Source organism: Oryctolagus cuniculus, chromosome 16 (assembly GCF_964237555.1).
Source record: "Oryctolagus cuniculus chromosome 16, mOryCun1.1, whole genome shotgun sequence".
Classification (NCBI taxonomy): Eukaryota; Metazoa; Chordata; class Mammalia; order Lagomorpha; family Leporidae; genus Oryctolagus; species Oryctolagus cuniculus.
The window spans coordinates 33060083-33086143 of NC_091447.1; the positions used below are offsets into that span (position 1 = coordinate 33060083).

At 44.5% G+C, this 26061-nt stretch overlaps 1 protein-coding gene across 8 annotated transcripts in view; it reads left to right on the top strand.

Annotated features, from left to right (window-relative positions):
* HECW1 (HECT, C2 and WW domain containing E3 ubiquitin protein ligase 1) overlaps positions 1–26061 on the top strand; it is a 407022-nt gene that overhangs the window by 83663 nt on the left and 297298 nt on the right. For 2 of the 8 annotated variants that reach the window (XM_070059774.1, XM_070059775.1), the window contains exon 1: positions 18619–19074. The exons of 5 other annotated variants lie outside the window; for them this stretch is intronic. In XM_070059774.1, coding sequence (XP_069915875.1) covers positions 19030–19074 — 45 coding nt within the window. In that variant the 5' untranslated portion in view covers positions 18619–19029. Of the gene's footprint in view, positions 1–18618; positions 19075–26061 lie in introns of those variants that run through there. One more of the 8 variants, XM_070059776.1, reaches the window with a different exon arrangement.

Consider the following 26061-nt stretch of genomic DNA (forward strand, 5'->3'; position numbering starts at 1 on the left):
GATTTTCTTTCTGGTTAATCTCTATTGTTGAAAGTGGGGTATTGAAATCCTTCATTACTATTGTATTGGAGTCTATGTCTTCCTTTAGATCCTTTAACATTTCTTTAAAATAGCCATGTGCCTTGTAATTAGGTGCATATACATTTATAATAGTTATATCTTCCTGTTGAATTGATCTATTAATCATTACATAGTGCCCTTCTTTGTCTCTTTAACAGTCTTTGTGTTAAAGTCTAAAATTGTTTGATACTAAGATGACTACACCAGCTTGTTTTTTGTTTCTTTTGGCATGGAATATCTTTCTCCACCCTTTCACTTTCCATGTTTATGCATCTTTGTTGGTGAGATATGTTTCTTGTATGCAGTAAATAGATATGTTTTGTCTTTGAATCCATTCAGCCAGTCTGTGTCTTTTTTTTTTTTTTTTTTTTTTGACAGGCAGAGTGGACAGTGAGAGAGAGAGAGAGACAGAGAGAAAGGTCTTCCTTTGCCGTTGGTTCACCCTCCAATGGCCGCCGCGGCCGGCGCGCTGCGGCCGGCGCACCACACTGATCCGATGGCAGGAGCCAGGTGCTTCTCCTGGTCTCCCATAGGGTGCAGGGCCCAAGCACCTGGGCCATCCTCCACTGCACTCCCTGGCCACAGCAGAGAGCTGGCCTGGAAGAGGGGCAACCGGGACAGAATCCGGCGCCCCGACCGGGACTAGAACCCGGTGTGCCGGCGCCGCTAGGTGGAGGATTAGCCTAGTGAGCCGCAGCGCCGGCCCCAGTCTGTGTCTTTTAACTGGATAATTGAGACCAGTTACTTTCAAGGTAACTATTGATAAGTAATGACTTTGCCCTGCCATTTTCCCACAAATATTCTTATTTTTTTTTACTTTGGATTTCCTTTGTACTTTTAGTAGGAAGTTTTATGCCTTTACCTTCTTTCATAGCGATGAACACATTTCTGTGTTTCTATATGAAGCACATTCTTCAATATCTTTTGCAGGGCTAGACAGGTGGTGACAAATTATTTCAATTTCTGTTTGTTATCGAAGGTCTTTATTTCACCTTCATTCATGAAGAAAGCTTTGCAGGGTACAGTATTCTGGGTTGACTTTTTTTTTTTTTCTCTTAAGACTTGGAATATATCTTGCCATTCTCTCCTGGCCTGTAGGATTTCTGATGAGAAGTCCATTGTGAGTCTAATTGGAGATCCTCTGATCGTAATGTGGCATTTCTCTCATGCACACTTGAAGATCTGGGTTTTTTTATGTTTTACTATGGAGAGTTTAATCAGAATGTGTCATGGCAAAGATCTTTTCTGGTCATATCTATTCTATGAGCTTCCTGTACGTGGATGTCCCTTTCCTTCTCCAAATTGGAGAAGTTTTCTATAATTATTTCACTAAAAATTCCTTCTAATTCTTTCTTTCCATACCTTCAGGAACTCCTAGAACCGGTATGTTGGATCATTTGATAGTATCCTATAGATTTTTAGTTTTAATTTCTTCTTGTTGTGTTTGGCTTCACTGTATACTTTCCTGTGTTTTGCATTCTAAGTCGGATATTCTTCCTTCTGCTTCACCAAATGCTTTCACCAATTCTGTTGTTAAGGCTTTCCACTACACTTTTTATTTGTTCTATTGAATTCTTCATTTCTAAGATTTGATTTTGATTTCTCTTTAAGATCTCAATTTCACAGGAAACATTTTCTTTCATGTCATGTATGTATTTCATTAGTTCGTTCATTTGTTTCTGATTACTTCTAAGTAATCCTATGATCAGTTTTTTGAATTCTGTTTCTGGCATTTCTTCATTCTCGTCATCTTCACAATCAAGTATTGAAGTGTTGTGTTCTTTTGGAAGAGTCATGTTGTCTTCCTTATTCTTGTTTCTCAACTTGGTGCATTATTCAGCATTTGTGGAGAAACTTGTTAGTTTTTGTTTTGTTTTGTTTTGCTGTGGTGGCTTTTATCTTTGCCACTGCAGATTAGTGGAGCGTCTGCTTTCAGTGAATACCTAGAGGCATGTGGTGGGTATGGCCAGGAAGCTCTGTTCAGTCTCCAGAGTGAAGGGTGTTTCTGAGGTGACATACCCAGTTTTGGCATGATAAATTTCTCTTTTTTAATCAGAGGAGATGTTTGTTCTTGCCTGTTGGTGTAGACTCAGCTGAGATCCTCTCCTCAAAGGAGACCAGTGTCTGGATGCTAGCCCCAGTGCGTATTTTATTCGTCTTCTCTGCCACAAGGACCACACAAAGCATCTGTGCAGTCCTCCGTGTAAGCTCAGATTCCCCAGCAATGTCCCTTGTCAGGTAACCAGGGAGCCCTGATCGTGTGGAGCCTCCCACAGTGACTGCCCAATGTCCCAGCCACACCCTGAGTCCTCCCAGGCAGCGTCAGTGTTTTCACAGTCCTGGCACACAAACCTCCTATAGCCACAAGTGCCCACCCCCAGACTCCCCCACCAGACTCAGGAGTCTCCACTTGGCTTTTTGCTGGGTGCAGACATGACCTGGCGCAGCTGTTACATATGTCCAAAATGGCACCTGCTTTCTATCAGCTTATTACAGGATGGCATTGCAGGGTGATCGGGGAGAGAGAAATATGCCCCCACCTTTTTTTCTCCTCTAGTTTGGCAGGTACACTATCCTCCAAGGGGCTCCAAACCGGATTCCCTCTAGGCTCTTCCTCCGGCTTTTTTGCCAGTGGCTTGGGCTGCTGTGGTCTGGTCTTACCTCGCAATCCAACACTGGTTTGGAGGCTGTTGGCTGCTGGGGTCCTGGGTTGTACATGTCCATGCCCTCCACATAGGTCCACTGTGTCCCTTTAATTTGCATAGTTTCTCTGATGTTTTCTTCCTACCTCTTCTCTCTAGCAATAATCTCTTACTGAATAGAAAGGGGCTTTTACTTCTTCAGTTTTCCTGCCCATGGATAAATATCACTTATGGCCAGAATGAAAAACTTTTCAGTATCAAGTTTGTATACACATTTTTTAAAAAATATTTTACTGTTATATGTAGTGAGAACAATTTTTGGCTTTAAATCTGGTTATACTTCCAAGTGTGGTTAAAGTAAGTATATTGGTAAGTGAATAGGAATAGAAGAAGACATTCAGTGTCACTAATTTTTAAGATTCTCTTTAGAGTCTGAGTAAAAAATCACAGAAGTGAGACTGGCGCTCAGGTGTTGTAGGCTAAACCTTTGCCTATGACACTGTCATCCTATATGGGCACCAGTTCGAGTCCCAGCTACTCCCCTTCCAATCCAGCTCCCTGCTAATGGTCTGGGAAAGCAGTAGAATATGGCCCAGGTTCTTGGGCCCTCGCACTTGTGTGGGAGGCCCAGATGAAGCTCCTCCTGGCTTCAGATCAGCTTAGCTCCAGCTGCTGCAGCCATTTGGGGAGTGAACCAGCAAATGAAAAGCCTCTCTGTGTCTCTCCCTCTCTCTGTCTGTAACTCTGCCTCTCAAATAAATAAATCTTTTTTAAAAATCACAGAAATAATTTTTAAGGTTCTGTCATCTGGCAATTCTATTAGATTCTCCTTCAGTTTGTTTGTTTGTTTGTTTGTTTTGACAGGCAAAGTGGACAGTGAGAGAGAGAGACAGAGAGAAAGGTCTTCCTTTTTGCCATTGGTTCACCCTCCAATGGCCGCTGCGGCTGGCGCACTGTGGCCGGTGCACTGCGCTGATCAGAAGGCAGGAGCCAGGTACTTATCCTGGTTTCCCATGGGGTGCAGGGCCCAAGGACTTGGGCCATCCTCCACTGCACTCCCTGGCCACAGCAGAGAGCTGGCCTGGAAGAGGGCAACTGGGACAGAATCCGGCACCCCGACCGGGACTAGAACCTGGTGTGCTGGTGCCGCAAGGCGGAGGATTATCCTAGTGAGCCACGGCGCTGGCCTATTTATTTTATTTGTAAGGAATATTTTGTCACATTTTTTTTGTTATTCCTTCAATTTATCTTTTTTTTTTTTTTTTTTTTTGACAGGCAGAGTGGACAGTGAGAGAGAGAGAGACAGAGAGAGAAAGGTCTTCCTTTGCCGTTGGTTCACCCTCCAATAGCCGCCGCTGCAGCCGGCGCACCGCACTGATCCGATGGCAGGAGCCAGGATCCAGGTGCTTTTCCTGGTCTCCCATGGGGTGCAGGGCCCAAGCACCTGGGCCATCCTCCACTGCACTCCCTGGCCATAGCAGAGAGCTGGCCTGGAAGAGGGGCAACCGAGACAGAATCCGGCGCCCCAACCGGGACTAGAACCCGGTGTGCCGGCGCCGCAAGGTGGAGGATTAGCCTATTGAGCTACAGCGCCGGCCCCTTCAATTTATCTTTGAAAGTATTAGAAAGTTGACTTTCTAAAGGACTTGACTAGTCTAATGTCCCATTAATAGTCACTCATTTTCCCAGTTTCTGGAATCTATACCAAAAAAATGGCTTTCCTAAACTAATATAATGATACTTGAGCCTTTTTTACTTAGACACGCCTTCTATGACTTGATCAATATAATTTTAAAAGGCAAGTAGAATTGAAAAACACCTTTGTCAATGTGATACAATACTTTTTCATCCTACATATTTTAAATGATTTTTGCCAAAATTTTTAGTTGCAATTTCTAGCTCAGTTATGTCACTCAGTTGGTAAAGGGGTCATCTTTTAACCAAATTTATTATATCAGTCTTCCTTGGGAAGCCAGTCAGCCACGTGAGATTTACTCTGTGAGGAAATGTTATCTTCCTGGGTCTGAGACTGAAGCAGCGTATTAATGTGTGTTCGTGAGATAGCCATCTCACTGCTGAATTCTTCCAGGATCATTACAGAGGTAAGGCGGGGAGCTTTTCATGGGTTCTTGTCTGATGACACAAGGCATCTCTGCCACCTATATTTTATGTGAGGCTCTTGGCTCTTTAGTGAGCATCTTTTTAGGGAGCCATGCATTATTTCACATAGAAGATAGAAGAGGTAGGACGTTATTGCCACTTCTGTTTTCCCATCCAATAGTATGTGTCTTACTACCTGGCATAGCAACAGAGGCCAAAATACTTATCCCTCATTCTGTGTCTCCGTTCTTTACTTTTAATGAAAATTGTTGTAAACAAGGAAGAGAAGAAACCTTCCCTAACAACCTTGGTGGGAGGCAGCCTCACAAAGGGCTTGAGTACATCGATCATTTGGTTTTCAAGAAGGTTTTCACACCCAGAGTTAACGTGAGATTCATAGTGGGGAATTGTGTGCTTTTGGAATGTGGGGGGGGGGGAGCAGTTGTGAAAGGGAGGAGCATGTTCATAATTAATTTGCAGACTTGGATAGAAAGTGACAGCTTTACTCTAGGCTGGACTCAAAGCCATCAGGTACTGGTCCTGAATGTTCCTTTTCATCCAAATCTCCTTGACGGGCCTGCTTGCTGGACATGGTTAGTTTGAGGACCGTCAGGTGGAAGAAAGAGTCCTGATCCCAGTGCTCCAGTGTCGAGGGTTTGGCAGCTATGAAGGCAGATTTCTGGGTCCTTCCCTAAGGGTGAAGCCATAGGTGGATACAAATCCATAAAGGCAGGGTGTGTGAAGAAGGCAATCTGTGAATGTCTACAGCAGAGCATGTGAGGGTAATACTAAGGAGAAGGCACTTCTGGGAGCTAAACAAGGAATTACACTCTGGGTGATGCCAGGGACCTTTCTATAAATCACAGGATAATTCTTATAAGGAAAATAGTAATAGAACAGTCAGCATTAATTCAAACATACATTTCCCATGACAGATTGTGACTCAAAATGTACAACGCAAGTTATCGGTTTTGTCATAGCCACACTTTCTAGGTGTTTTTCCTCTAGAAAGCCACCAAAAAAACTCAGTAATTCTCTCAGAACCTATGACAGAGAATCTTAGTAAATACACCTACAACAACTCATGTCCAGAGAATGTTTCCATGTATACATGAACATCTATATTGAATTCTTGCTAGAAACTTTTTTCAAAAATACATACACAGATTTCATTAACATTAGGCTATAAAAGCAAAAGCAAATAAAAAGAACCCCACAAGGCACTTACATGTTTGAATATATTTAAAAGACTAATTAAATGATGATGCATGGGAGGCGAGTGTGACCTGATTCTGGGAAATAATAGAAGTTCTCATACTTAAGGGCTGGCACTGTGGCATGGCGGGTAAAGCCTCTGCCTGCAGTGCCGGCATCCCATATGGGCACCAGTTTGAATCCCGGCTGCTCCACTTCCGATCCAGCTGTCTGTTATAGCCTGGGAAAGCAGTGAAGAATGGCCCAGTCCTTGGGCCCCTGTACCCGCATGGGAGACCCAGAGGAAGCTCCTGGCTCCTGGCTTCGAATTGGCGCAGCTCTGACCATTGCACCCCTATGGGGAGTGAACCTGTGGATGAAAGATCTTGCTCTCTGCCTCTGCCTCTCTGTAATTCTGCCTTTCAAATAAATAAATAAATACATCTTTAAAAAAAGGATCTTGGCCAATGTTTAACTCTTCATGATGCTCCAGTTACTGTTTTAAGTATTTATTCACTTTATCCTCACAGTAACCCTATGAAATACAAGTAGGTACTGTAAGGATGCCCATCTGAAAGATGGAGAAACCAAGACTGCAGGGGCTTGAGTCACTTGCCAAGAGATATGTTGCTAGTAGGTGACAGAGTGAGAATCTGAACACTGAGATTCTGGTTCTAGAGCTTGTGGTATGCATGTTGTCTTGACAGGCTTCTCACATGTTTTGGTCAAGACCTGTACTCCATAGGATCTCTCTCTTGCTTTTGCTCTTGCTCTCTCTGCATCTTGAAGAAACTGTATGTGCATCTTTTGGGGTCTGGAGGGCATTAGGAACTCTAGCAATAATGACAATAATTACAACTAAAAATAAAGATGTCTTTCCTTAGAGATATTCCTTTCCAGGTCCCTATGAACACACACTTATTTTAAAGATTATAATCATAATAGCACTAAAAAATTTTTCTCCTTGATTCTTAACATTTATTAGGTTTGAGTGATTTTGAAGCAACTGTATGTTTTTTTTAAGATTTATTTATTTGGAAGGCAGAGTTATACAGAGGCAGAAGCTTGGGATGGGGGGAGCACTCTTCCATCCACTGGTTCCCTCCCCAGATGGCCACAAAGGCTGGAGCTGGGCCCATCCAAAGCCAGGAACCAGGAGCTTCTTCTGGGTTTCCCACATGGGTGCAGGGGCCCAAGGACTTGGGCCATCTTCTACTGCTTTCCCAGGCCATAGCAGAGAGCTGGATTGGAATTGGAACAGCCTGGATTTGAACTGGCGCCCATATGGGATGCTGGAACTACAGGTTGTGGCTTTTCCTGCTACACCACAGTGCTGGCCTGGAAGCAACTGTATTTATTTATTTGAGTGGCAGAGAGAGAGACAGACAGCAGAGCAGATAGAGAGCTTCTGACTGTAGGTTGCTCCCGAAATACCTGCAATGGCTGAAACTGGGCTAAGGCCAAAGCCAGGAGCCAGAAACTCAATCTAGGCCTTCCACATGGTTCACCAGGACCTGATTACTTGAGCTACCACTGACGTCTCCCAGGGTATGTAGTAGCAGGAAGCTACAATTAGGAGCTATAGCCAGGAATCAAACCTGGTAATCTGGTTTCAGATACAGGGGTCTTAACCAGAAATTTCCCACTAAAGTCAAATGCCTGACCTTAAACTGTGTTGTTGTTTTTTTCCAGAAAACTTTTATTTAAAGAATAAAAGTGTCATGCATTTCATAAGTGCAACTTTAGGAACACAGTGATTGTTCCCACACTCCTCTTCTTCCTCTATCCTATTCCCATTCTTTTTTTTTTTTTTTTTTTACTAAGATATATTTTGAATTAACTTTACATACATACGGCAACAACTCTTAATTGCAGCTTCCTGCTAATACAGACCCTGGTAGACATCAGTGGTAGCCAGGTGGTCAGAGAGAGAGAAATGTGCCCCCTTTTTTCCCTCTAGGCTAGCAGGTGAACTGTCCCCTACAGGGCTCCAAGCCAGACTCAGCCAGGCTCTTCCTGTAGCTTTATCACCAGTGGCTTGGGCTGTTGCCGTCTAGTCCCACCTCACTCTCCAAAGCCGGTGCTGAGGCTCTCGGTTGCTGGAGTCCTGAGTTGTGCATGTCCACTCCGTAGGTCCACAGTGTCCCTCTAATTTGCATGGAGTTTCCTCTGGAATTTTCTCCCTAACTCTTCCTTGAAATTGCACTCTCTCCATTTTTTTAAACTCTTCTCTTAGACTACAGCAGTAAACGCCCTCTCTACTCCACCATCTTGATGAGGTGCTGTTTTTGTTTTGCCATATGATCTTCACCATTATTGATGTGATATCTGTAATAATACTCCAATAAGTTGGTGTCCCACGGTTTATTGAGACAGCCTTGGATTCTTTTTTTGTATGTGAAATTCTGAATAACATGGCAGTAACATTCCACACATTATTTGTTTTCCTTCTTCTGGGTTCTTAAGTGCAAATCCTGAAATGAGAGTACTTGACAATGGATTAGAACATTGGTGATTATGGCAAAAAATAAAGTCATGTTATTTTCCAAATGGTGGCTGTGTGTAGTCATCAGTAATGCAATGTGCTATGCATTCCTCCAGAATCACATGGGTTGTATTTTAATGTTAAAATCATCTGCAGTGCTACCCCCATTTTCTTTGGTTAGGTGTATTTAATAGTTGGCGATTTGACCATTGTGGAATATGTTTTACTCATTATGTTAGATGTATATTGCTTTAAAAAAAACAAATTGAATGATAAATGAGCTCTCTTTGTCTTAGCCAACAGAATTACTTTGAAGTTATGATAACAAATGAAATTTCACTTAACAAGAGTGCTGATTGTGGCTACTTAGCTCAGCGCATGAATAATTTCTGCAGTTTGTAACAGATTATGATTGAAAATCTTTGATTCTTGTACCACAATAAATAAAAATTTTGGCTTCCTACAGTAGGTGTTAAAATAGCTCATTTTGTTGCTACATCATTGTGTAAATTCATTCTTATGAAGAAATCTCAGAAGGAGACTTGGAACTGGAGCTCATTTTGCATGACTCATGTATAGTTTTTTGAACAGATAAAAGAAATCCAAGATAATAAATGGATTTCATTTTTTAATTGGCAGATTTTGTTTAAGAAACCCTAAGTCAATTTCTTTGTGAATTAGCTTGCCCAGCACTGCATTTTTTGCAAGATATTAATTAAAGCAATTCATTACCAAAATGCAAATCACTGAATATAATCTGACATTTGTTTATTCATTATACCAACACTTACTGGGCACCTTCACTTGGTTGGCAACTGATTACAAAGGAAGGCCAGTCATGGAGTTTGGCTCAGCCAGGGACTGTTACAGAAAAACAAGTCTGGACACTAGTTAGGGGATGAGACAGATTTTTTTTCCCAGTACTGTGCGATGAGGGAGAGACTTCAGAAGATCCTGAGTTCAACTCTAAGGATGAAAGGGTCCATATCAGCAGGAAGCTGGAGTTAAGATCTAGAGCCAGGAATCAAACCAGACACTCTGGTGCCAAATACAGTGGTCTTAACCAACCAGAAGCCAGGATCTCCATGTGGGTCTCCAATGTGGAAACAAGAATCCGAGCACTTGAGCCATCATCCACTGTCTCCTAGGCACATTAACAGGAAGCTGGATCAGAATCACAGAGAAGCGCTCCATTATGGAATGTGGAAGTCCTAGGCCGTGGTTTAACCTGTTGAGCCACATCACTCACTGCTGTTACATCTTTCAATATAAGAAGTGAGATGACATCATGTGTGCTGCAAGTTGCAGTGGTGTGTGTGTGTGTTTTTTTTTTTTTATGTTTGAAAGAGTTACAGAGAGAGGTGGAGCTAGACAGAGAGAAAGGTCTTCTATCTGCCAGTTCACTCCCCAAATGACAACCGCTTGAGCTGAGCTGACCCAAAGCCAGGAGCCAGGAGCTTCTTCTGGGTCTCCCACATGGGTGCAGAGGCCCAAGTCTTTGGGCCATCTTCTGCTTTCCCACACCATAGTAGACCTGGATGGGAAGTGGAGCAGCTGGGACCTGAACTGGTGCCCATATGGGATGCTGGTACTGCAGACCAGGGCTTTAACCTACTGTACCACAGCGCTAGCCCCACAAGTTGCAGTTCTTTAGGTCAAACTTGAGGCTTAGTCGAGAAGAGACCTAAGAGGAGGCTGACTGGAGTTTAGTTAAGGGGAGAGATTTTGTCAGACTGCAGGTTATTAACACAGAACCCGTTGTGCCAATCGCAAGCATGCTGTAAAGATTGTACACTGCACAATTCTAGGAGCTCCACTTCACAGTCTGTGTAAATGACTACCTTTGAGTTGTGCAGTGCACAGCCTACGTGGTCCTGTGCAGTGTTCCGATGACCCCAGCCGCTTCATCTGGCATGCAGGTCTCCAGTTGTTCATCCTCACTTCCAGTTTAGACAGGGAACAAGGTCCCTGCTGTGCTTTCCTTACCCAAGATGTGTAAGTCCCTCACTCTCTTCTTAGGAGGAGACGGTTGTAAGTGCCCGGGATTGTTGGATTTTTTGGGTCCACAGTACTGGGATGACCAAGCGTGGGAGGTCTGATATTAAGCACAGCTCAGCCCTAGCTTCCTTTCATCGTGCCCTTTGTCCTCTGGGGGAAAGTCTTTGTTCATATCCCTAACCCCTCCACCCCTTCTTCCCAGAGACTAAAACTTCGATAAGCAGACATTGTATGGCGTGCAAGGCTGTGGCTTGTTTTAGTCTGTTTTCTCTTTGCTGCTGCAAGGAGAGAAAAATCTATCCTTTGGAACCAGGAATCAAATGAAGTAACACAGAAAATGAATATGCATGGATGAGTATTTCCAGATAAGCCTGTGCCCTGAGCAGTTACAACGGAGAGTCCTAAGGATGCTGACGGTTCCGCCTGGGGAGATCTGAGAGCAGATACCAGGGAAATATCCACAAATCTGCAATGGAGTCCAGCGAATCCTCCAGGAGGCACTGGCATTTCCATAAACCCAGGACTTGGATTGAGAGGAGAGGAAAGGAAAAGCGAGTATGAGGAGGAGGGTTGGCACAAATAGAGGCCCACAGCCTGTGGTTCACACTCCCATCCTGCCCTGTCCCCAGCCTGCCCCGCCCCAGCCTGCCCTGTGTTGGATTAACCACTTTTCCTTTATTCTTCTCTCCCTCCCCTCCGTTCACCACCAGCTTGGAAGCATTGTGTTCTATTTCAGTTCTTGTAGTGGTTAACTTTAAATTGCTAGAAGGCCTAGTTAACTCTACAGCAGACAAGCTCATTAATCTCTGTACTGTCCTCCACAGGCACAACAGCCTCGCAAAGCCTAGCTTCGCACCTCCACCTCCCATCTTGGGGACTGCTTTCATTTCCTTCTCTGTGCAAGCTCCAGAGGCTGGTCATTTATCATTATTTGCATAGTCAATTCATATTTACATGAATCAAAATGCTGGCCGGTTTCTTTGCTTCATAGGGCTTCTGAAATCCAGCTCACTTCCAGATTGAATATCTTTTGTGCAAATAATCTTCAATAGACTTAGAGTGGGAAACTCTGTCTTTGTTATGTCTGAGTTAACTTTCCCCTTGAATTGCAGCCTTACTAAATCCATAACCATAGCCTAACTCTTTATTTTCCTTTGGTGCCTTGAATATTTTACTACATTGTCTCTGAAATCCTTTGCTGCTTGGTAAAAATGTATATATGTCTAGCTGCCATTATTTTTAAACTAATCTTTCCTTTTTCCTGGTTATTTATTTATTTATTTGAAGGAGAGAGGAGGAGAGGGAAAGAGAGAGGTCTTCCATCTGCTAGTTCACTCCCCAAATGGCTGCAGTGGCTGGAGTTGGGCCAGTAAGTTGGGAGCCTAGAGCTCCATCTGGGTCTCCCATGTGAGTGGCAAGGGCCTAAACACTTGGGCTGTTTGCTGCTGCTTTCCCAGGCACATTAGCAGGGAGCTGGATTATAAGCGTAGCAACAGCTAGGACTCAAACCAGTGCTCTGATATGGGATGCCTGCATTGCAGTGGCAGCTAACCATGCTCTGCCACGCACTGGCCCCTCTTCTCATAACAGTTACAGTAGCTGTCGTTTTCTGTGGTGCAGGTTCACTGTGCTATATCTTGTGTATATTTATTTATTTTGATGGGGACTCATGGTGCTGCCTTGATCTTAGGAATTACGTCATTCTTCACACCCGGAAACCTCTGTGTCCTTTTCCCTTCATCACCCTTCTCCCAGTTTCTTTTTCTCAGTGTCTGGAACTCTTGTTACTATGTAGTGGGCGTGTTCATTCTTTTGTTTTTTAAGATTTATTTATTTATTTGAAAGAGAAAGAGAGGGGTGGAGAGACAGAGATCTTCCATCCACTGGTTCGCTCCCCAGATGGCCATAACAGCCAGGGTTGGGCCATTGCCAGGGGGGAATGCAGGAGCCCGAGTTTCATGCAGGTCTCTCACACGGGTAGCAGGGGCCCAAACACTTGGGCCATCTTCTGCCACTTTTCCCAAGCCACCAGCAGGAAGCTGGATGGGAAGTGGAGGAGCCAGGACGTGAACCAGCACCCATCTGGGATGCTGGCATTCCAGGCGGCAGCCTTACCCTCTATGCCAGCCCTGGTATGCTCATTCCTATTCCGTATCATTTAAATGTTTTCTTTCTCACGTTTTCCAGGTCTTTACCTCCTGGTGCTGCACTCTGCTTTTCTCAGACCAACACTCTGATGCCTGCTGTTTCACCTTCTATGGATCTCTGTTTCAGTGGGGAAAGGTTTCCTGTGGAGAATTCAATTCGTTTGCAAATCCACTTGTTCTTTTCCCAAAGAGCCCTATTATTGTCTTATGATTCCGATTTCCTCATCGCTCTGAACAATTTAAGATGACATTCTTATTTTAAATGTTCTCAGGTTCTATTATTTTTAGTTATTGGTATCCAAAGTCTCCCACCTTTTTAATCTGCTGCCTCTGTCATGGTGATTTTCTCTCACTGAGAGCTCTGGGCCATTGTGCTATCCCAGAGGGATTGTTCACAGTCACCTGTTCTGGGCCTCATGGGAGTAACTAATTCAGGGTTACATTTATGTCAATTTTTGTCTGGGGGTGAGGTATGCGTCTCTTTAAAACCTATTTAGTGTGAAGTCTGGCTCCTTTAAAAAAAAAAAACTGTATTTACTTATTTCAATTATTCAGAAGGCAGAGAGAGATAGAAAGATAGAAATCGCCTATCCAGTGGCTCATGCCCCACCTGCCCACAAGAGCCCAGGCTGTGTCAGACCGAAGCCAGGATCCAAGATCCAGGAGCTCAACCCATGTCTCCCATGTGGATGGCAGGGACCTAGCCACCTGAGCTGTCACCTGTTGCCTCCCAGGTGCACGTTAGCAGGAAGCTGGGTCTGGAGTGGGGCTCCAGCTGGGCCCTGGCACTCTGATGTGGGATGGGGGCATCCCAAGTGGCATGCTACGGCTGCACCAGATGCCCGCCCCCGACTCCGTTTCTGTAGCTGGGTTAGGTCTGAAGACAGTTCTCTTCGGAAGTTCTTACCCTCTTTGGAGCCATCATTTCCCTGGACTCCTGGACAGTGTGTGTCTCTTTCCCTCTAAGTGACGAGCTGACCCTCCAAGGCTTCTGGCTTCTGTGTCTGGCTTCATCTCCCTTGCCAGACCATCAGAAACCATGCGCCCAGAGATTAATGAGACACCTGTACCTGCCCTTGGCTCCAACGTTAAGGAAACTTGTTCTGGCTTTTAGATTTCCCTTCATTTTTGCATCTCTCTTTTGGCATTGAACTTAGATATGTGCACAGAGCATTACCTCGTCTTTATCATTTTCATGTGTTTGAAGCACGTAGGGCTGGCTTAGGAGCAGAGGCCTTCCAGGTTGGCTCCGCTGGCTGTACTGGGTGAGACCCCAAGCTGCTTGCTGTAGCTCTCCGGACAATCTTGCGCATGACGCCACCGTGATAGCTGGCTTGGAGACAAAGCTCGGGACGCTGGCCCAGGGAAGACGGATGTATCCCTGTCATCCAGCTGACAGGCAGGTGTCCTCAGTCAGGGCCTGTCTCCAGGCACCAGAGCTGTCACCGGCTTCCCGAGCTGCTCACTCTGTATTCTGGTTGTCTGCCTTTTGCAGGCTGGTACATTTTTTGCTTCTCAGGGATCTCTCGGGGATCATGGCCTCCTCTGCAGAGCACTGTCATATTTAGGAGGGCACTTATCTCTCTCCTGTCTGTAACAGACTGGAATTAGCCAGAAGCCGCCTCGCCATTCTCCTCACCATTCCCTCTGTGAGTGTGCATACGGGATACAACTGGATCAGACTTGCCACCAGAGAAGGGAAGCCAGGCCTAGAGATGTCTTTGCACAGCATGTGAGAAGAGGGGAAGTGAATGGGGTGAGAGGAAAGTGGGAGAGGGTGCGATATGCTTGAACACTGACAAGAAGGAGCTGGAACCAAATACCAGGCTTGAGTCCCAGGACGTGGGTGGGGTAATTCACAGCAGCAAGTCCCTGAGAAGGGCCAGGTGCTGGTGTCCTGCCACGGGCTTGCCTGGCACACACAGTCCACACCGTCACTCCTAAAATGTTGCACTGACGGTGTTGGGGAAAGAAGTGTAAGAAACAGAATCCCAGCTCTAAACTTCAGGTTCCTCTCCTAAAGGCGTGGACAGAGCTGAGAGACTTGAAACACACTGTACCTGAAGTTTCCCCTTGGGGGTCGGCAGCTTCCTCGCCTGCCTGGAGACCTTGCTCAAGCAGAGGCTGCCTGCAGTGTCTCATGGCTGCGTGGGGAGACCTGGGCAGGCATTCAGGCTTCAAGGGGCCGGGGTATCTGGGAAGCCGGTGTGACAACTGTTGCCTCCTCAAAACACTTGGGGAAACGGCTCACGAAAAGAAACACTGGGACGGGGTGGGAAGAGGAAACCTTTCTCAGAAGCAAGCCTTGGGACGGTCTAGTAGCCGATTACAGAGAGGGACTCAGGTCATCCTTTGTGCTTCCGTGGGGGGCCCAAGAGGAATTGAGGAGAAGCGTGTGTGTGTGTGTGTGTGTGTGTGTGTGTGTGTGTGTAGGGGGCAGGCAGGTAGGCTAAAGCCACCATGGAAAGCCCCAGTTCCACATCAATCACACTGCCTCTGGCTTATTCCACTCTCGAATCTGCAATGGTACCTTTCGCGTCTATGAACGCACGAGCTAATTCAGCACGTGTGTGTTTGTGACTGCTCTCTGCCAGACCGCATGGCAGGTACTGGAGATGCAGGGATAGCAAGACAGCCTTTGTCCTTAAGGAACTCAGTCTCTCAGGACAGTGCTCATCCCACCCGGGTAGGGGGGAAGGATTTCAAAGATGTCCTCCAGCATGTCTGCTGTGTAGAATTCCATTCTCAACCTCTGCACCTCTGTCTGTTCTTTTCTGAAGTTGATCTGGAATAAGCCTGTGCTCGTAAGAGCTCTTCACAAGAGAGGTCTTCTCAGTTCCCTCCAAGTTCACCCTGGTGCATCACCCACGGGGTGGAAAACTTCAAGGGCCTCACACAAGAGGAAGCCTTTTTAAAAACAATGCACTGAAATTTCATAAGGACTTGGAGCCGCCCCTCTGTTCCTGCCTATGTATTTCTGTTAAGAATGAAGTAGGGGGTTAGAAAGGGGTTGCTTTGCCCTGCGTGCTTGTGGTGCTGTGGATTCTTAAGGTGTACAGGATATGCGCTAAGGACAGGTTTTGTTTTAAAGACCTCACCTCTCACACTCTGTCTACTAGGAAAGCAGCTCCAAGGGAGACACTGGAGAGCAGCCATGAGACATACTGAGTACTGGAGTGAGCCCCTCCCTCCCACGTCTAAGTGTGGCAGTTCTTCACACTTGTCAGCTCATTCCTTGGTTGTGTCATTGACAGAAAAAAGACAAAGCCATATAGACAATTCCTGAAAATGCAATCACAGTATTTCCTGGAACTACCAGCATTTTCCAGGCTATTACGTAAAATACATGAGTATGCCTTTCTCTCAGATTAGGGATGTGTTATTAATTAAGGTAGTCAACACCTGGCTTATCAAATAAAATTGCAAGCTCTTTGCATTCATTTTTCATCTCATAAAACATTTAATATTTCCTTACAACTATTAATACAAAAACAAATTATATGATAGGTACTAAGCTGATTATCCTTGGCAATATATTCTTTTGACTTTTTTAGATGTATGAACATTTTGATAATTATGACTAACAAAAATCATGGAGTTATTTTTGGTTTCTAAACATGAGACTTTTAATTGTCCCTCAAAATCAAATCACACAATTATAGAAAGAATTCCAGGGCTATTATCATGCTCCCCTCTTCTTAAGCAAGTGGTAATTTTAGCAGCAAATTACATTGCACTAAAACAAATTAAGTAATGAGAGTGATTTATTATCTTGTTTATATAACCTACTTTAAAATAGATAGATACATTAGATTGCCAGCATTTAAATCTTGCTGGAATGATTTTAGTAATCTAACCTAAAAATTGCGTCTTTTGTTTTTAGTCATATCTATAATATCCTTTGAAATATATATTCACACATTTATTTGGATTTAAAATTGAGGTCAGACTTTTCTCTGACAGAAATCTGATTAATTAATTGGTTTGACAAAATGTACTGGCTTCATTATTTATGTTATTAAAGTATGGTAGATATTTTACATAAGTAAAATGATTAAAACTGTAGCTCTAAGATTATAAAAAATGCGCTTAAAGCATGAGCTAATATAAAATCACATTATCAAAATTCTGTATTGGTAAATGAGAAATTAAAATAACTTTCTCAATTTTCTTACTTTCCGATGAGTTAATCCATGTAGCTGTCATTGAGAGAGTAGCAGGTGTAAATACTGATCACCCGAGAAAACATCATGAGCCTCTTTTTGTATACTGCCCTGAGAGCCAGTCACTCTGACTGGCTAACAGACTTGGTTCTGAGTTAGAGGTTTTCCAGTTCTTCACTTTCATGAAACTGAAGCAGGACCTAATTAATTAAATTTTTTGACTTAAAAATCATTAAAAATTATTTTTGATGATACCATCTATTATAAATGATGTGTATATTTTGTTCAAATCAATTATGTACTATTGATAATTTTAACAATAATTGATTACTCAACCCAGAAAAAAATGTTTAACGGAGCTGTTGGTTGTAAAATTTTTAAATTAAATTTAAATCTGTATATATATAAATATTTATCACAGAAAAATATGTAATTAAAGAAAGGTTTGCGGGCCGGCGCCACGGCTCACTAGGCTAATCCTCTGCCTTGCGGCGCCAGCACACCGGGTTCTAGTCCCGGTCGGGGTGCCAGATTCTGTCCCGGTTGCCCCTCTTCCAGGCCAGCTCTCTGCTGTGGCCAGGGAGTGCAGTGGAGGATGGCCCAAGTGCTTGGGCCCTGCACCCCATGGGAGACCAGGAGGAAGCACCTGGCTCCTGCCATCGGATCAATGTGGTATGCCGGTTGCAGCGCACTGGCCGCGGCGGCCATTGGAGGGTGAACCAATGGCAAAAAGGAAGACCTTTCTCTCTGTCTCTCTCTCTCTTTCACTGTCCACTCTGCCTGTCAAAAAAAAAAAAAGGTTTGCTATCACCAATATTGATAGCATTAGGATGAAATTATGTTAGGAAATTGGAGTGGGAATATGCATACAATGAAAAAAACAAAAGGTATAAAATTTTTATATGTTGTAAACATCAAATGAGTGCATTTTTAAAGAAAATCTAAGAAGTTCATCAGAATTGTTTTATGTGTGTGCTTGGAAGTGTGTACATACATATATATGCACACATATATGCAATGTATCTCATTTCTCTAGTCTTTCATATATATTTATAATTGTTCTAGTTCTCTTAGTCTTTCAAACATATATTTTGCTTTTTATATATGTATGTACATGTATATGTGAAATCAGAGAAAGTAAAGCAAGGAAACAAGATTAATGATATAAAGAAGATTGGAACTGCCACTTTCATGAAAGAATGAAAGAAAACCATTTAAAAGCCTGGGGTCATTAGTCTTGTAAGCAAACCCCGTATGCAGGAGATAACGTATGGGACCATTATGTTTACTGGTTTAGACATGGCGTGTTCCCCAGGGCTCCTGTGCTGGTGGGTCACTCCCCAGTGTGGCAGCGTCAAGGCAGCAGAGCCTTTAAAAGGTGGGGCTGGTGGAAAGTGCTTAGGAAAAGGGGGCTGTACCCTCAGGCTACTTAACCCTAACTCCCCAGAGCGGGTCAGATCCTGCAGGCTTGGGCTAGTTCCTGTGATTGTGGTTGTTTTAGAAAAGGCAAGTCTGACCCCTGCCCTGGCCCTGGCCTCTGATCTCTCTCTGGGACCTCCTTCTCCCTTCTGTGAGCAGCTGGGTTCCTTTCTGCCTCTCTGCCACTTCCTGCCACAGCCAGGGGCCGGGGGTGGGGGTGGGGGTGGTGATGATTTGATTATACTATTGGGAGTCAAACAAACTTCTCTTGATTAGGTTCCCAGCTTCAGGTATTTTTTTTTTTTTTATAATGACACAAACCAGGTTAAGACATATGTCAAATAAATCTCCTGAATAATACATATGGGAAACTATACCAGCTAGAGGGGTGTGTGTGTGTGTACTTGTCAAAAAATGGCTATTTTTTTAAATTCAGTTTTACCCTCCTCCACCCATGTATCTTCTTCATTTTTGGCTTGGTGTGGTGGTGGTTCCTGCTTGTGCATCCGTCAGGATTCCGTGCATAAATGACAAATTCAAGGGGGGCAATTTGAGGAGTGTTTAATAGATGGACTGTTTACAGGGGCATGGGCGGTGCATAGGAACCACAGGGTCGGTATCCTGGGACGAGGGACACTCCTAAATCCAGAGCCCAGTGGACAGGGCCACTTGGGAGAGGCCGAGACCTTGTGGCAAGGAGCAGCCCAGGCTGAGGGGACAATGGAGGCAGCACTCTGACCTCACACTCCTCATGCCTGCTGATCTTTTCTCAAGCTCATCATTCACCAAATGCAACAGGAAAAGAGCAGGTGGGAGAGTCCATGAATGCCCCCATCCTCCATCAGACCAGCCTCCAGGGAACCACGGTAGGAAAGGAAACTGGTACAGGAGGGGCCGGTGGAAGGAAGCCTACATTTTTAGTTTCCTGTTCACATATTCTTCCTGCTGTCTGGTTTACTTTGCTATGTTTTTCCTAATTTTAAGAAACTTAAGGATTTAATTCTCATTTCCTTTATTTACATGTTCTTGTTCAATAACGAAAGTAGTTAAATGATATCATATTTAATTAACAGTGACTGCATTTGCATTTCCTGAGTGGACAGTGCCCTTTAGTCCTTGCTGTGCCTGCGTTAACTCTTTAGCTGCTGCATCCTGGGACAGTGGTGCTCCTAGGGAAGAGGCTCACAAAGGTGCTGTTTTCCAATCCACACGAGATTGTTTCTGTGTTTTAAGGGTCAGTATGGCCGAACCAGTGAGTGCTGGCTAGTGTAATCTTTCACGCTGTGCATACTCTTTCTGTGTAAAGGTCTGTTTGCATTCTTTTTGTGGCATTCTCATCATTAATTACTAAAAAAGTCTATACTTGCAATTTAAAATTCCACTTTAACCAAAAAGCCATTTGATTTCAGTTTTAAAATGGTTATGGTGTTTCTAAGCTTCAAACTTTTAGTATTAATATCTGTTGTCGTTGCTTTGTGATCCAAATGTGTTATACATACTCTTACTGCATCTCACATCTATTGAAGTTTTCTTTGTGGTCTTGGTAGGATCAGGTTTTCTAAGTGGTTTGTGCATTTCAGAAAATAAAGTCTGTTCTTTGATTGTAAGACCTTGGACAGAGTCTACTCAGCTGGTATGATTTTATTCAGGTTCTCTGTACACTGTTGTCTTTTATCCACTGTTCCTTTCAAATGCAAGAAGAGTTACCTCAACATCCTCTGCCTTAGCTTGGCTTTCTCAGTAGCCTTGTTCTGGTCGTGCTGTTTCTCCAGGCTTGTAAAGACAGTGTGGAGACCCAGGTAGCGGAATTTGGCAGATGAGCCCACTGTAGTTTCTTCAAAGTGCCTCACCCCACAGAGGAGAGTTGATGCCCAGTTTCTTTACGGGGGGAGACTCTGGCTTTCTGAGTCAGGGAGAACAGAACAGAAAGTCACTTGGGCCTGTTTGTCATTTAAAGTGGACTTTGCTTTATACAGTGAAAGCTGAGATGAAGTGAATGTTTAGGGCCCATGTGAGCAGACTCTATCTTTAGTCAGCACTCTTGGGTTTTTACACCTTTCCTGGCTGAAGTTGTGGCTTGGTGCTGATTCCAGATGCTGTTCACCCAGAGGCCAAGGTCTCCACTGGTACCTGCCATGCTTGCCTTTAGCAGTGTGACACATACAATGCAGTCCTGAGGCACCCCTGGACTAGCCCCCAGGGGGACAACGGCTCAGTGTCTAGTTACAAGTGAAATGAGAGTCCTTTGGGGCACCATTTTGAAACCGATCTGCTTATTAATATTTTCCATATCGATAAGGTTATGGGCTCTTGCCATTAATTCAGAGAAGAATTCTGAATACTGGCTCAAATAGACCAGGCAGCATGGTAAGTTTTTTTTTTTAAAAAAAAAAAAAAAACTTTTTATTTAGTGAGAAGAATGCATAGGAGAATGAGGGCTCTATCTAAGGGAGAAAGGCAAGCCCAGAAATTAAGTTGGGGCCACACCAAGCAGAGCAGGCCAGGCGCCACGTGCAGCCCACTTTTGGTTATGAGCAGCTACAAGCAGCTTAGCATGGGTAGTGAAGTGAAGGCAGAGAGCACAGGGGAACCAAAGACCATGTGGCCTGAAGGCCAGGGGCAACAAGGGATTAAAGGCAGCGAGGGAAAATAAGGGCCGGGCCCACCTGCTCCAGGCCTTTTATCCACAACCAAAGGGGAGTGGTTATGTAGCCTGATGGGCAGGTGGGCATACAGGTGGGGTCAGGTAGGGGATGAGATTACACAAGGGTGTGCTGAAGGTGTGGCCTTCAGCTCACAAATCTAATCAAAGTCATCCTGTCCGCCTGCCTACAATTTGAATAGTTCTTTTCTGAACATACTCCTCCATTTGTATCTGACCTCTGAACTAGACATTGCTTTTGTTTTTCATTTTGTGATGGGCAAAACGGTGGCAGAGAAATATTACCTCGGTCTTTGTCTCCCATGGAAGAAGAATTTCCAAGCAGACAAGCAGAGAGTTTTAAAAGTGAGATTTATTAAAGTCAGAGACCTCCAGCCAGGGTGGTGTGGAGAGGGACTTCCAAGTGAGGAAAAACCTGAAGGGGCCCATGCATTGGGATTTTTAACTACAATTTTGGGAGAAAAAAAAAAACTTGGCAATCAAATTGACATTCAGTTACAAGGTGGGGACAAAACCCATCTTAAGACCTGATTTGTGACCTTTTACCCTGTCTGGCTTGCTCAAGATAAAACGAAAGAGCCATCACAAAGGTGGGATCCCTATTTTGTTTGACAATAAACTGGGCGCTCGGAGGGGTGGAGTCACCACTCTCTTGCTAGTCTTATGATAAGATTGGAAGCTCCCAAGGAGTGGGCAGGCAGGCACTTCTGACCTTGCTAAGGAAAACTTTTGGGGGGAACATTTTCCACCCTCAATTTGCCCTGTCTACCTATTAACCCATCTGACTTCTCACAATTTTATTTGAAAGATAGACAAAGAGAAAGAGGGAAAGGCCGGCACCGTGGCTCAATAGGCTAATCCTCCGCCTGCGGCGCCGGCATACCAGGTGCTGGTGCCTGATTCTGTCCCGGTTGCCCCTCTTCCAGGCCAGCTCTCTGCTGTGGCCTGGGAGTGCAGTGGAGGATGGCCCAAGTGCTTGGGTCCTGCACCCCATGGAAGACCAGGAGAAGCACCTGGATCCTGCCTTCGGATCAGCGCGGTGCGCTGGCCACGGCGGCCATTGGAGGGTGAACCAATGGCAAAGGGAGACCTTTCTCTCTCTCTCTCTCACTGTCCACTCTGCCTGTCAAAAAATAAAAAAGAAAGAAAGAGGGACAGAGAGGGAGAAATCTTCCATCTGCTGGTTCACTTCCCAAATGCCTGCAACATCTAGGAACCCAGAACTCCATCCAGGTCTCCTGTAAGAGTTGTAAGAACCCAAGTACTGTGTCTTTACCTCCTTCCTCCCAGCGTGTACATTAGCCAGAAGACGAACCAGAGGCTGATTAGCCAGGACTGCTGTATGAGATGCAGGTGCCCCATGCAACAACTTAACTGCTGTGCCGAACACCCACCCCCAGATACTTTTTTTATGACAGCTCATTACCATTACATTATCAAACTGACCCCTTATCAAATAAGTAGAAATAAAAAATATGCAAGAAAAATTTTAAACACTCACTTTGCTCATCCTTGTACATTTTGCTATATAGACAACAGATGTTGGAATTATGATTCTGACCCCAGGACTGTGAATTGTAATGGAGTCCCAGATAGCTATGTAAAATGCACTTTTGGCTCAAGCTAAATTAAGTCCTTGGGAATACAGATAAGAAATAAGAAACATGTTTCTCCCTACTTAAAATGCGTGAGCTCTACTAAATTGGGTGAATGTTGGATTTTCAGTGAATGTATCAAATTAATGAGAGATGCTCCAGCTTCGTTTTGTCTGTAGATGAATCAAGGTATCCTAGAAAAGAAGTTACGTCTCACTCCCCATTGGATCATGGGATCATCTGCAAAGAAGAGAAACCTACTCACACTAGTTTAAATGCTCAAAAAGGTGGGAAGGATAGAGAAGGAGTGGTTTAGGAAATTATGCAACAGATATATTCTCATGAAAACTTACAAGTAGTCAGGGCTCTCTCTTCTTCTGGACTATGTCCCATTGCTAGTCCTTGCCCTTCAATGACCTTCAGTCATAACTTACATTTTGGATGACTTCAGAAAACTAGTATTCACTACTCAGTGTCTTTTATAGTCTTTAGCAAAGGAACTCTTTTTGATCACTGACCAGCCAGTAAATTGGACTATGGCCATTGTTAGGTAGGAAGTCAGAAATGAGCTTATGTGTGTGTGACAAAGGCCCAAGGAGTTGTCATTTAGGTCCAGCATCTGCATCTTGAAGTCATCCCGATACTTTTCCAGGAGCAGCCCAGTATCTGCACTTCAAATGTCCTGCCCCTTCTACCCAATAACCATCCTTCCTCTAAGGTGGGGCGACGCCAGCCAGGCTTCCCCTGTCTGATAACTCAGGGGGGAAAACTCAGATAGGAATTTTTCGTATTTACATCCAAAAAGTCCTTTGTTCCAGGAGGAGAAGAGGTGGAGAGGCAAGACCCATCCCCTTAAAAACCCCCGGCCTCAACCGGACTGTGCGCTCAGCCCTCTCCCTCTCTGCTGAGTTGCCCGCCTGCCTGGCCTGCCCAGGTGTATCCTCTCCACTCAACCATGTATCCTCGCTTTCCCCCAGTCTGAGCCACTGGGCCCTCTCTCTCAGGTTCTGTCTGGAGAGGTGCCCATCCGTTCTTACAGATGTCCCTATCCTAATAAACCTCGCTATTTTGCTTTCCATTACTCTATGTCTCACGCTTGAATTCTTTCTTGCATGAAGACAAGAACCCTTGCTTCTCTGGTAACACCCATCTCCGGCTGTCAGCTTCGGCCTGTGAGCAGTGATGTCCATTGCAAATCTGGCCACAGCACCTGCTTCTTATGGGGCTGGCGAGTAACGGATTACCCAGAAGAGGAAAGTCTGAGCTGGGAGCAAGGCCAGGGAGGCTTGTGTGGTGCACAGAAAGGAATGGGGCTGAGCTCCACCAAGGAATCTGGGAGAATTTTATATTCTGCTTAGAGGAGGCTCGCGTAAATGGCCCAGCAAAGTCCATGTCAAAGAGGATTTTGAAGCTTTAGAAACAGAATCTTGTAAGTGGAAACTGATAGTTTGTTTTGTATTTTTAACTCAAAAAATCAATATCACCATCCTGGACCATTGGACGTTAGGTATTTTTAGATCTCGGGTTGTGTTGCTGTTTCTGAGTGGCAATGTGATCCAGGAGAACAGTGAAAGAGGGCTGAGACTCGCTGCTTCTCCCTCCTGCAGGACGCAAGGTCACCTGGAGAATCCTGTTAATCTTAACCTCTCCAGAGCTCAGGGCATTTTTTTTCCAGACAAGCAGACAAGGTGTGTCGGGGATCTGAAAATGGCAGGGCCTCAGGATATCACATCTTGAGTGATGGCTTTATTGTAGAGGAAATTGGGACTTGCTAACATGTTTTGGTGCAAAAGGGAAGAAAGCTGAGAATGGAGTAAGGTGAAGCTGCCTGCTGGGTGCTTACAACCACAGTACAAATCGCAGTGACCAGAGAGCCATGGCAAGACTGGCCTTGGTCAAGATTTATATCCAGCAACATTTTACTGGTGGGCTCTTAAAGCCACATGGACCTTCTGCATTGATGATACTTGATGAGCAAAGCTTAAGGGACAAGACAATGTCGTATTTTAAGAGGTTCACATATTTGGAACAAGTGCTCAGCCAGGGATGGGAGATGTAGATGGACAGATTGTTTTGGGAGGGGGCAGTTGACATAATTACGGTCAGTTGGGCTTAGCCTTTGAGTGCAGTGCTGCTCCAGAAACAGAAGACTCCAGTAGTGAGTTCTGATACCTGGGCTTGGGACAGACCTCACAAGTTAACCTCAAGGCTGAACAATGGTGCACAAGCTCAGGGTTCCCCAATGCTACATTTCTAACAAGCTGGCTACAAATTCAGGAGTTCTCATTACCTCCTTAGGTTTCCCAATTCACTAGAATGATTTCCAAAACACAGGAAAATGGTATTCCAAAGATATAGTTTTATTGTAGCAAAAGGATACAATCTAAAGCAGCCAAAGGAAGAGATGCACCCAGCAAGATCTGGGACTACCCAGAGTGCAAACTCCTGTTCTCCTCTCCCTGTGGGATGAGGAAGTGTCCTACCCAGGTTGTACATCACAGCAGTGCACAGAGCGTCATCAACCAGGGAGTTTTGACGTTCAGTGGTTTTATCCAGGTCTCATATGTAGGCAAATTGGTTGAATTATTGGCCATACAGTTCAAATCTTCAGCTCCACTTCCCTTCCCAGAGGTCAGGCTGATACCATGGGACTCAAAAAGCCCAACCCTCCAATCACATAGTGGGTCTCTGGCATGGCCTGCACCCATTCTGAGGAATCTGTATCATGAGCACAAACTATCAGGGCCCCACCATGAAAAAGGCACTGTTTTCACCTGAGAAATGCTGTAGATTCATAGGCTATCTCCTGGGAACTGAGGATAAAGGCCGGCCGGCCAAACTCTTTAGGACACAGGGACTCCTAACAATTTTTGGCTGAGCATACTTCTTAGGGAATGTGTTGACATGCAGCCGCCCAGGCCTGGCCCCAGTTAGCCAAACACAGTGGTCCCCACTTGTCCACAGGGGATACATTCTCTAAGCAGATGCCTCAAACTGAAGATACTACCAAACCTTATAGATACCATGTTTTTTACCTATGCGTACATATCTGTGATAAAGTTTATAAATTAGGCACACTAAGAAATAAGTTACGTGAATGTGCACTCTCTCTCTTTCTCAAATATCTTATTGTACTATATTCACCCTGCTTTCTGTGATGATGCAAGATGATATAATACTTCCATGATAAGAAAAATAAGGTGAAACTCTGTGTCGCCCCTGTGACGTAGAGTTAGACTACTGACCGTCTCCACAGAGTCCCAGGAAACCATTCTGAGTTTCAGGATGACATGTTGTTCTGCTCCATCTCACCTGGAAAGGGGTAATTCCTTTGTCTAGTGTATTTACACCATCCATGCTACCTGCCTTTCAGTCACTTTGTAGCTATCTTGGTTGTAAGATCAACTGTCATAAGATCAAATATTTAGGTAATTTTCAGAATAGCACACAATTTAAAATACTTATTTCTGGAATTTTCCACTTAATATTTTCAGACCACAGTTGAACCACCAGTAACTGAATGTGTGAGAAGGGAAACTCGGATAAAGGGGACTACTGCATTATCTTTAGGGCAGCAACCTTCTGTTTCCCCTAGG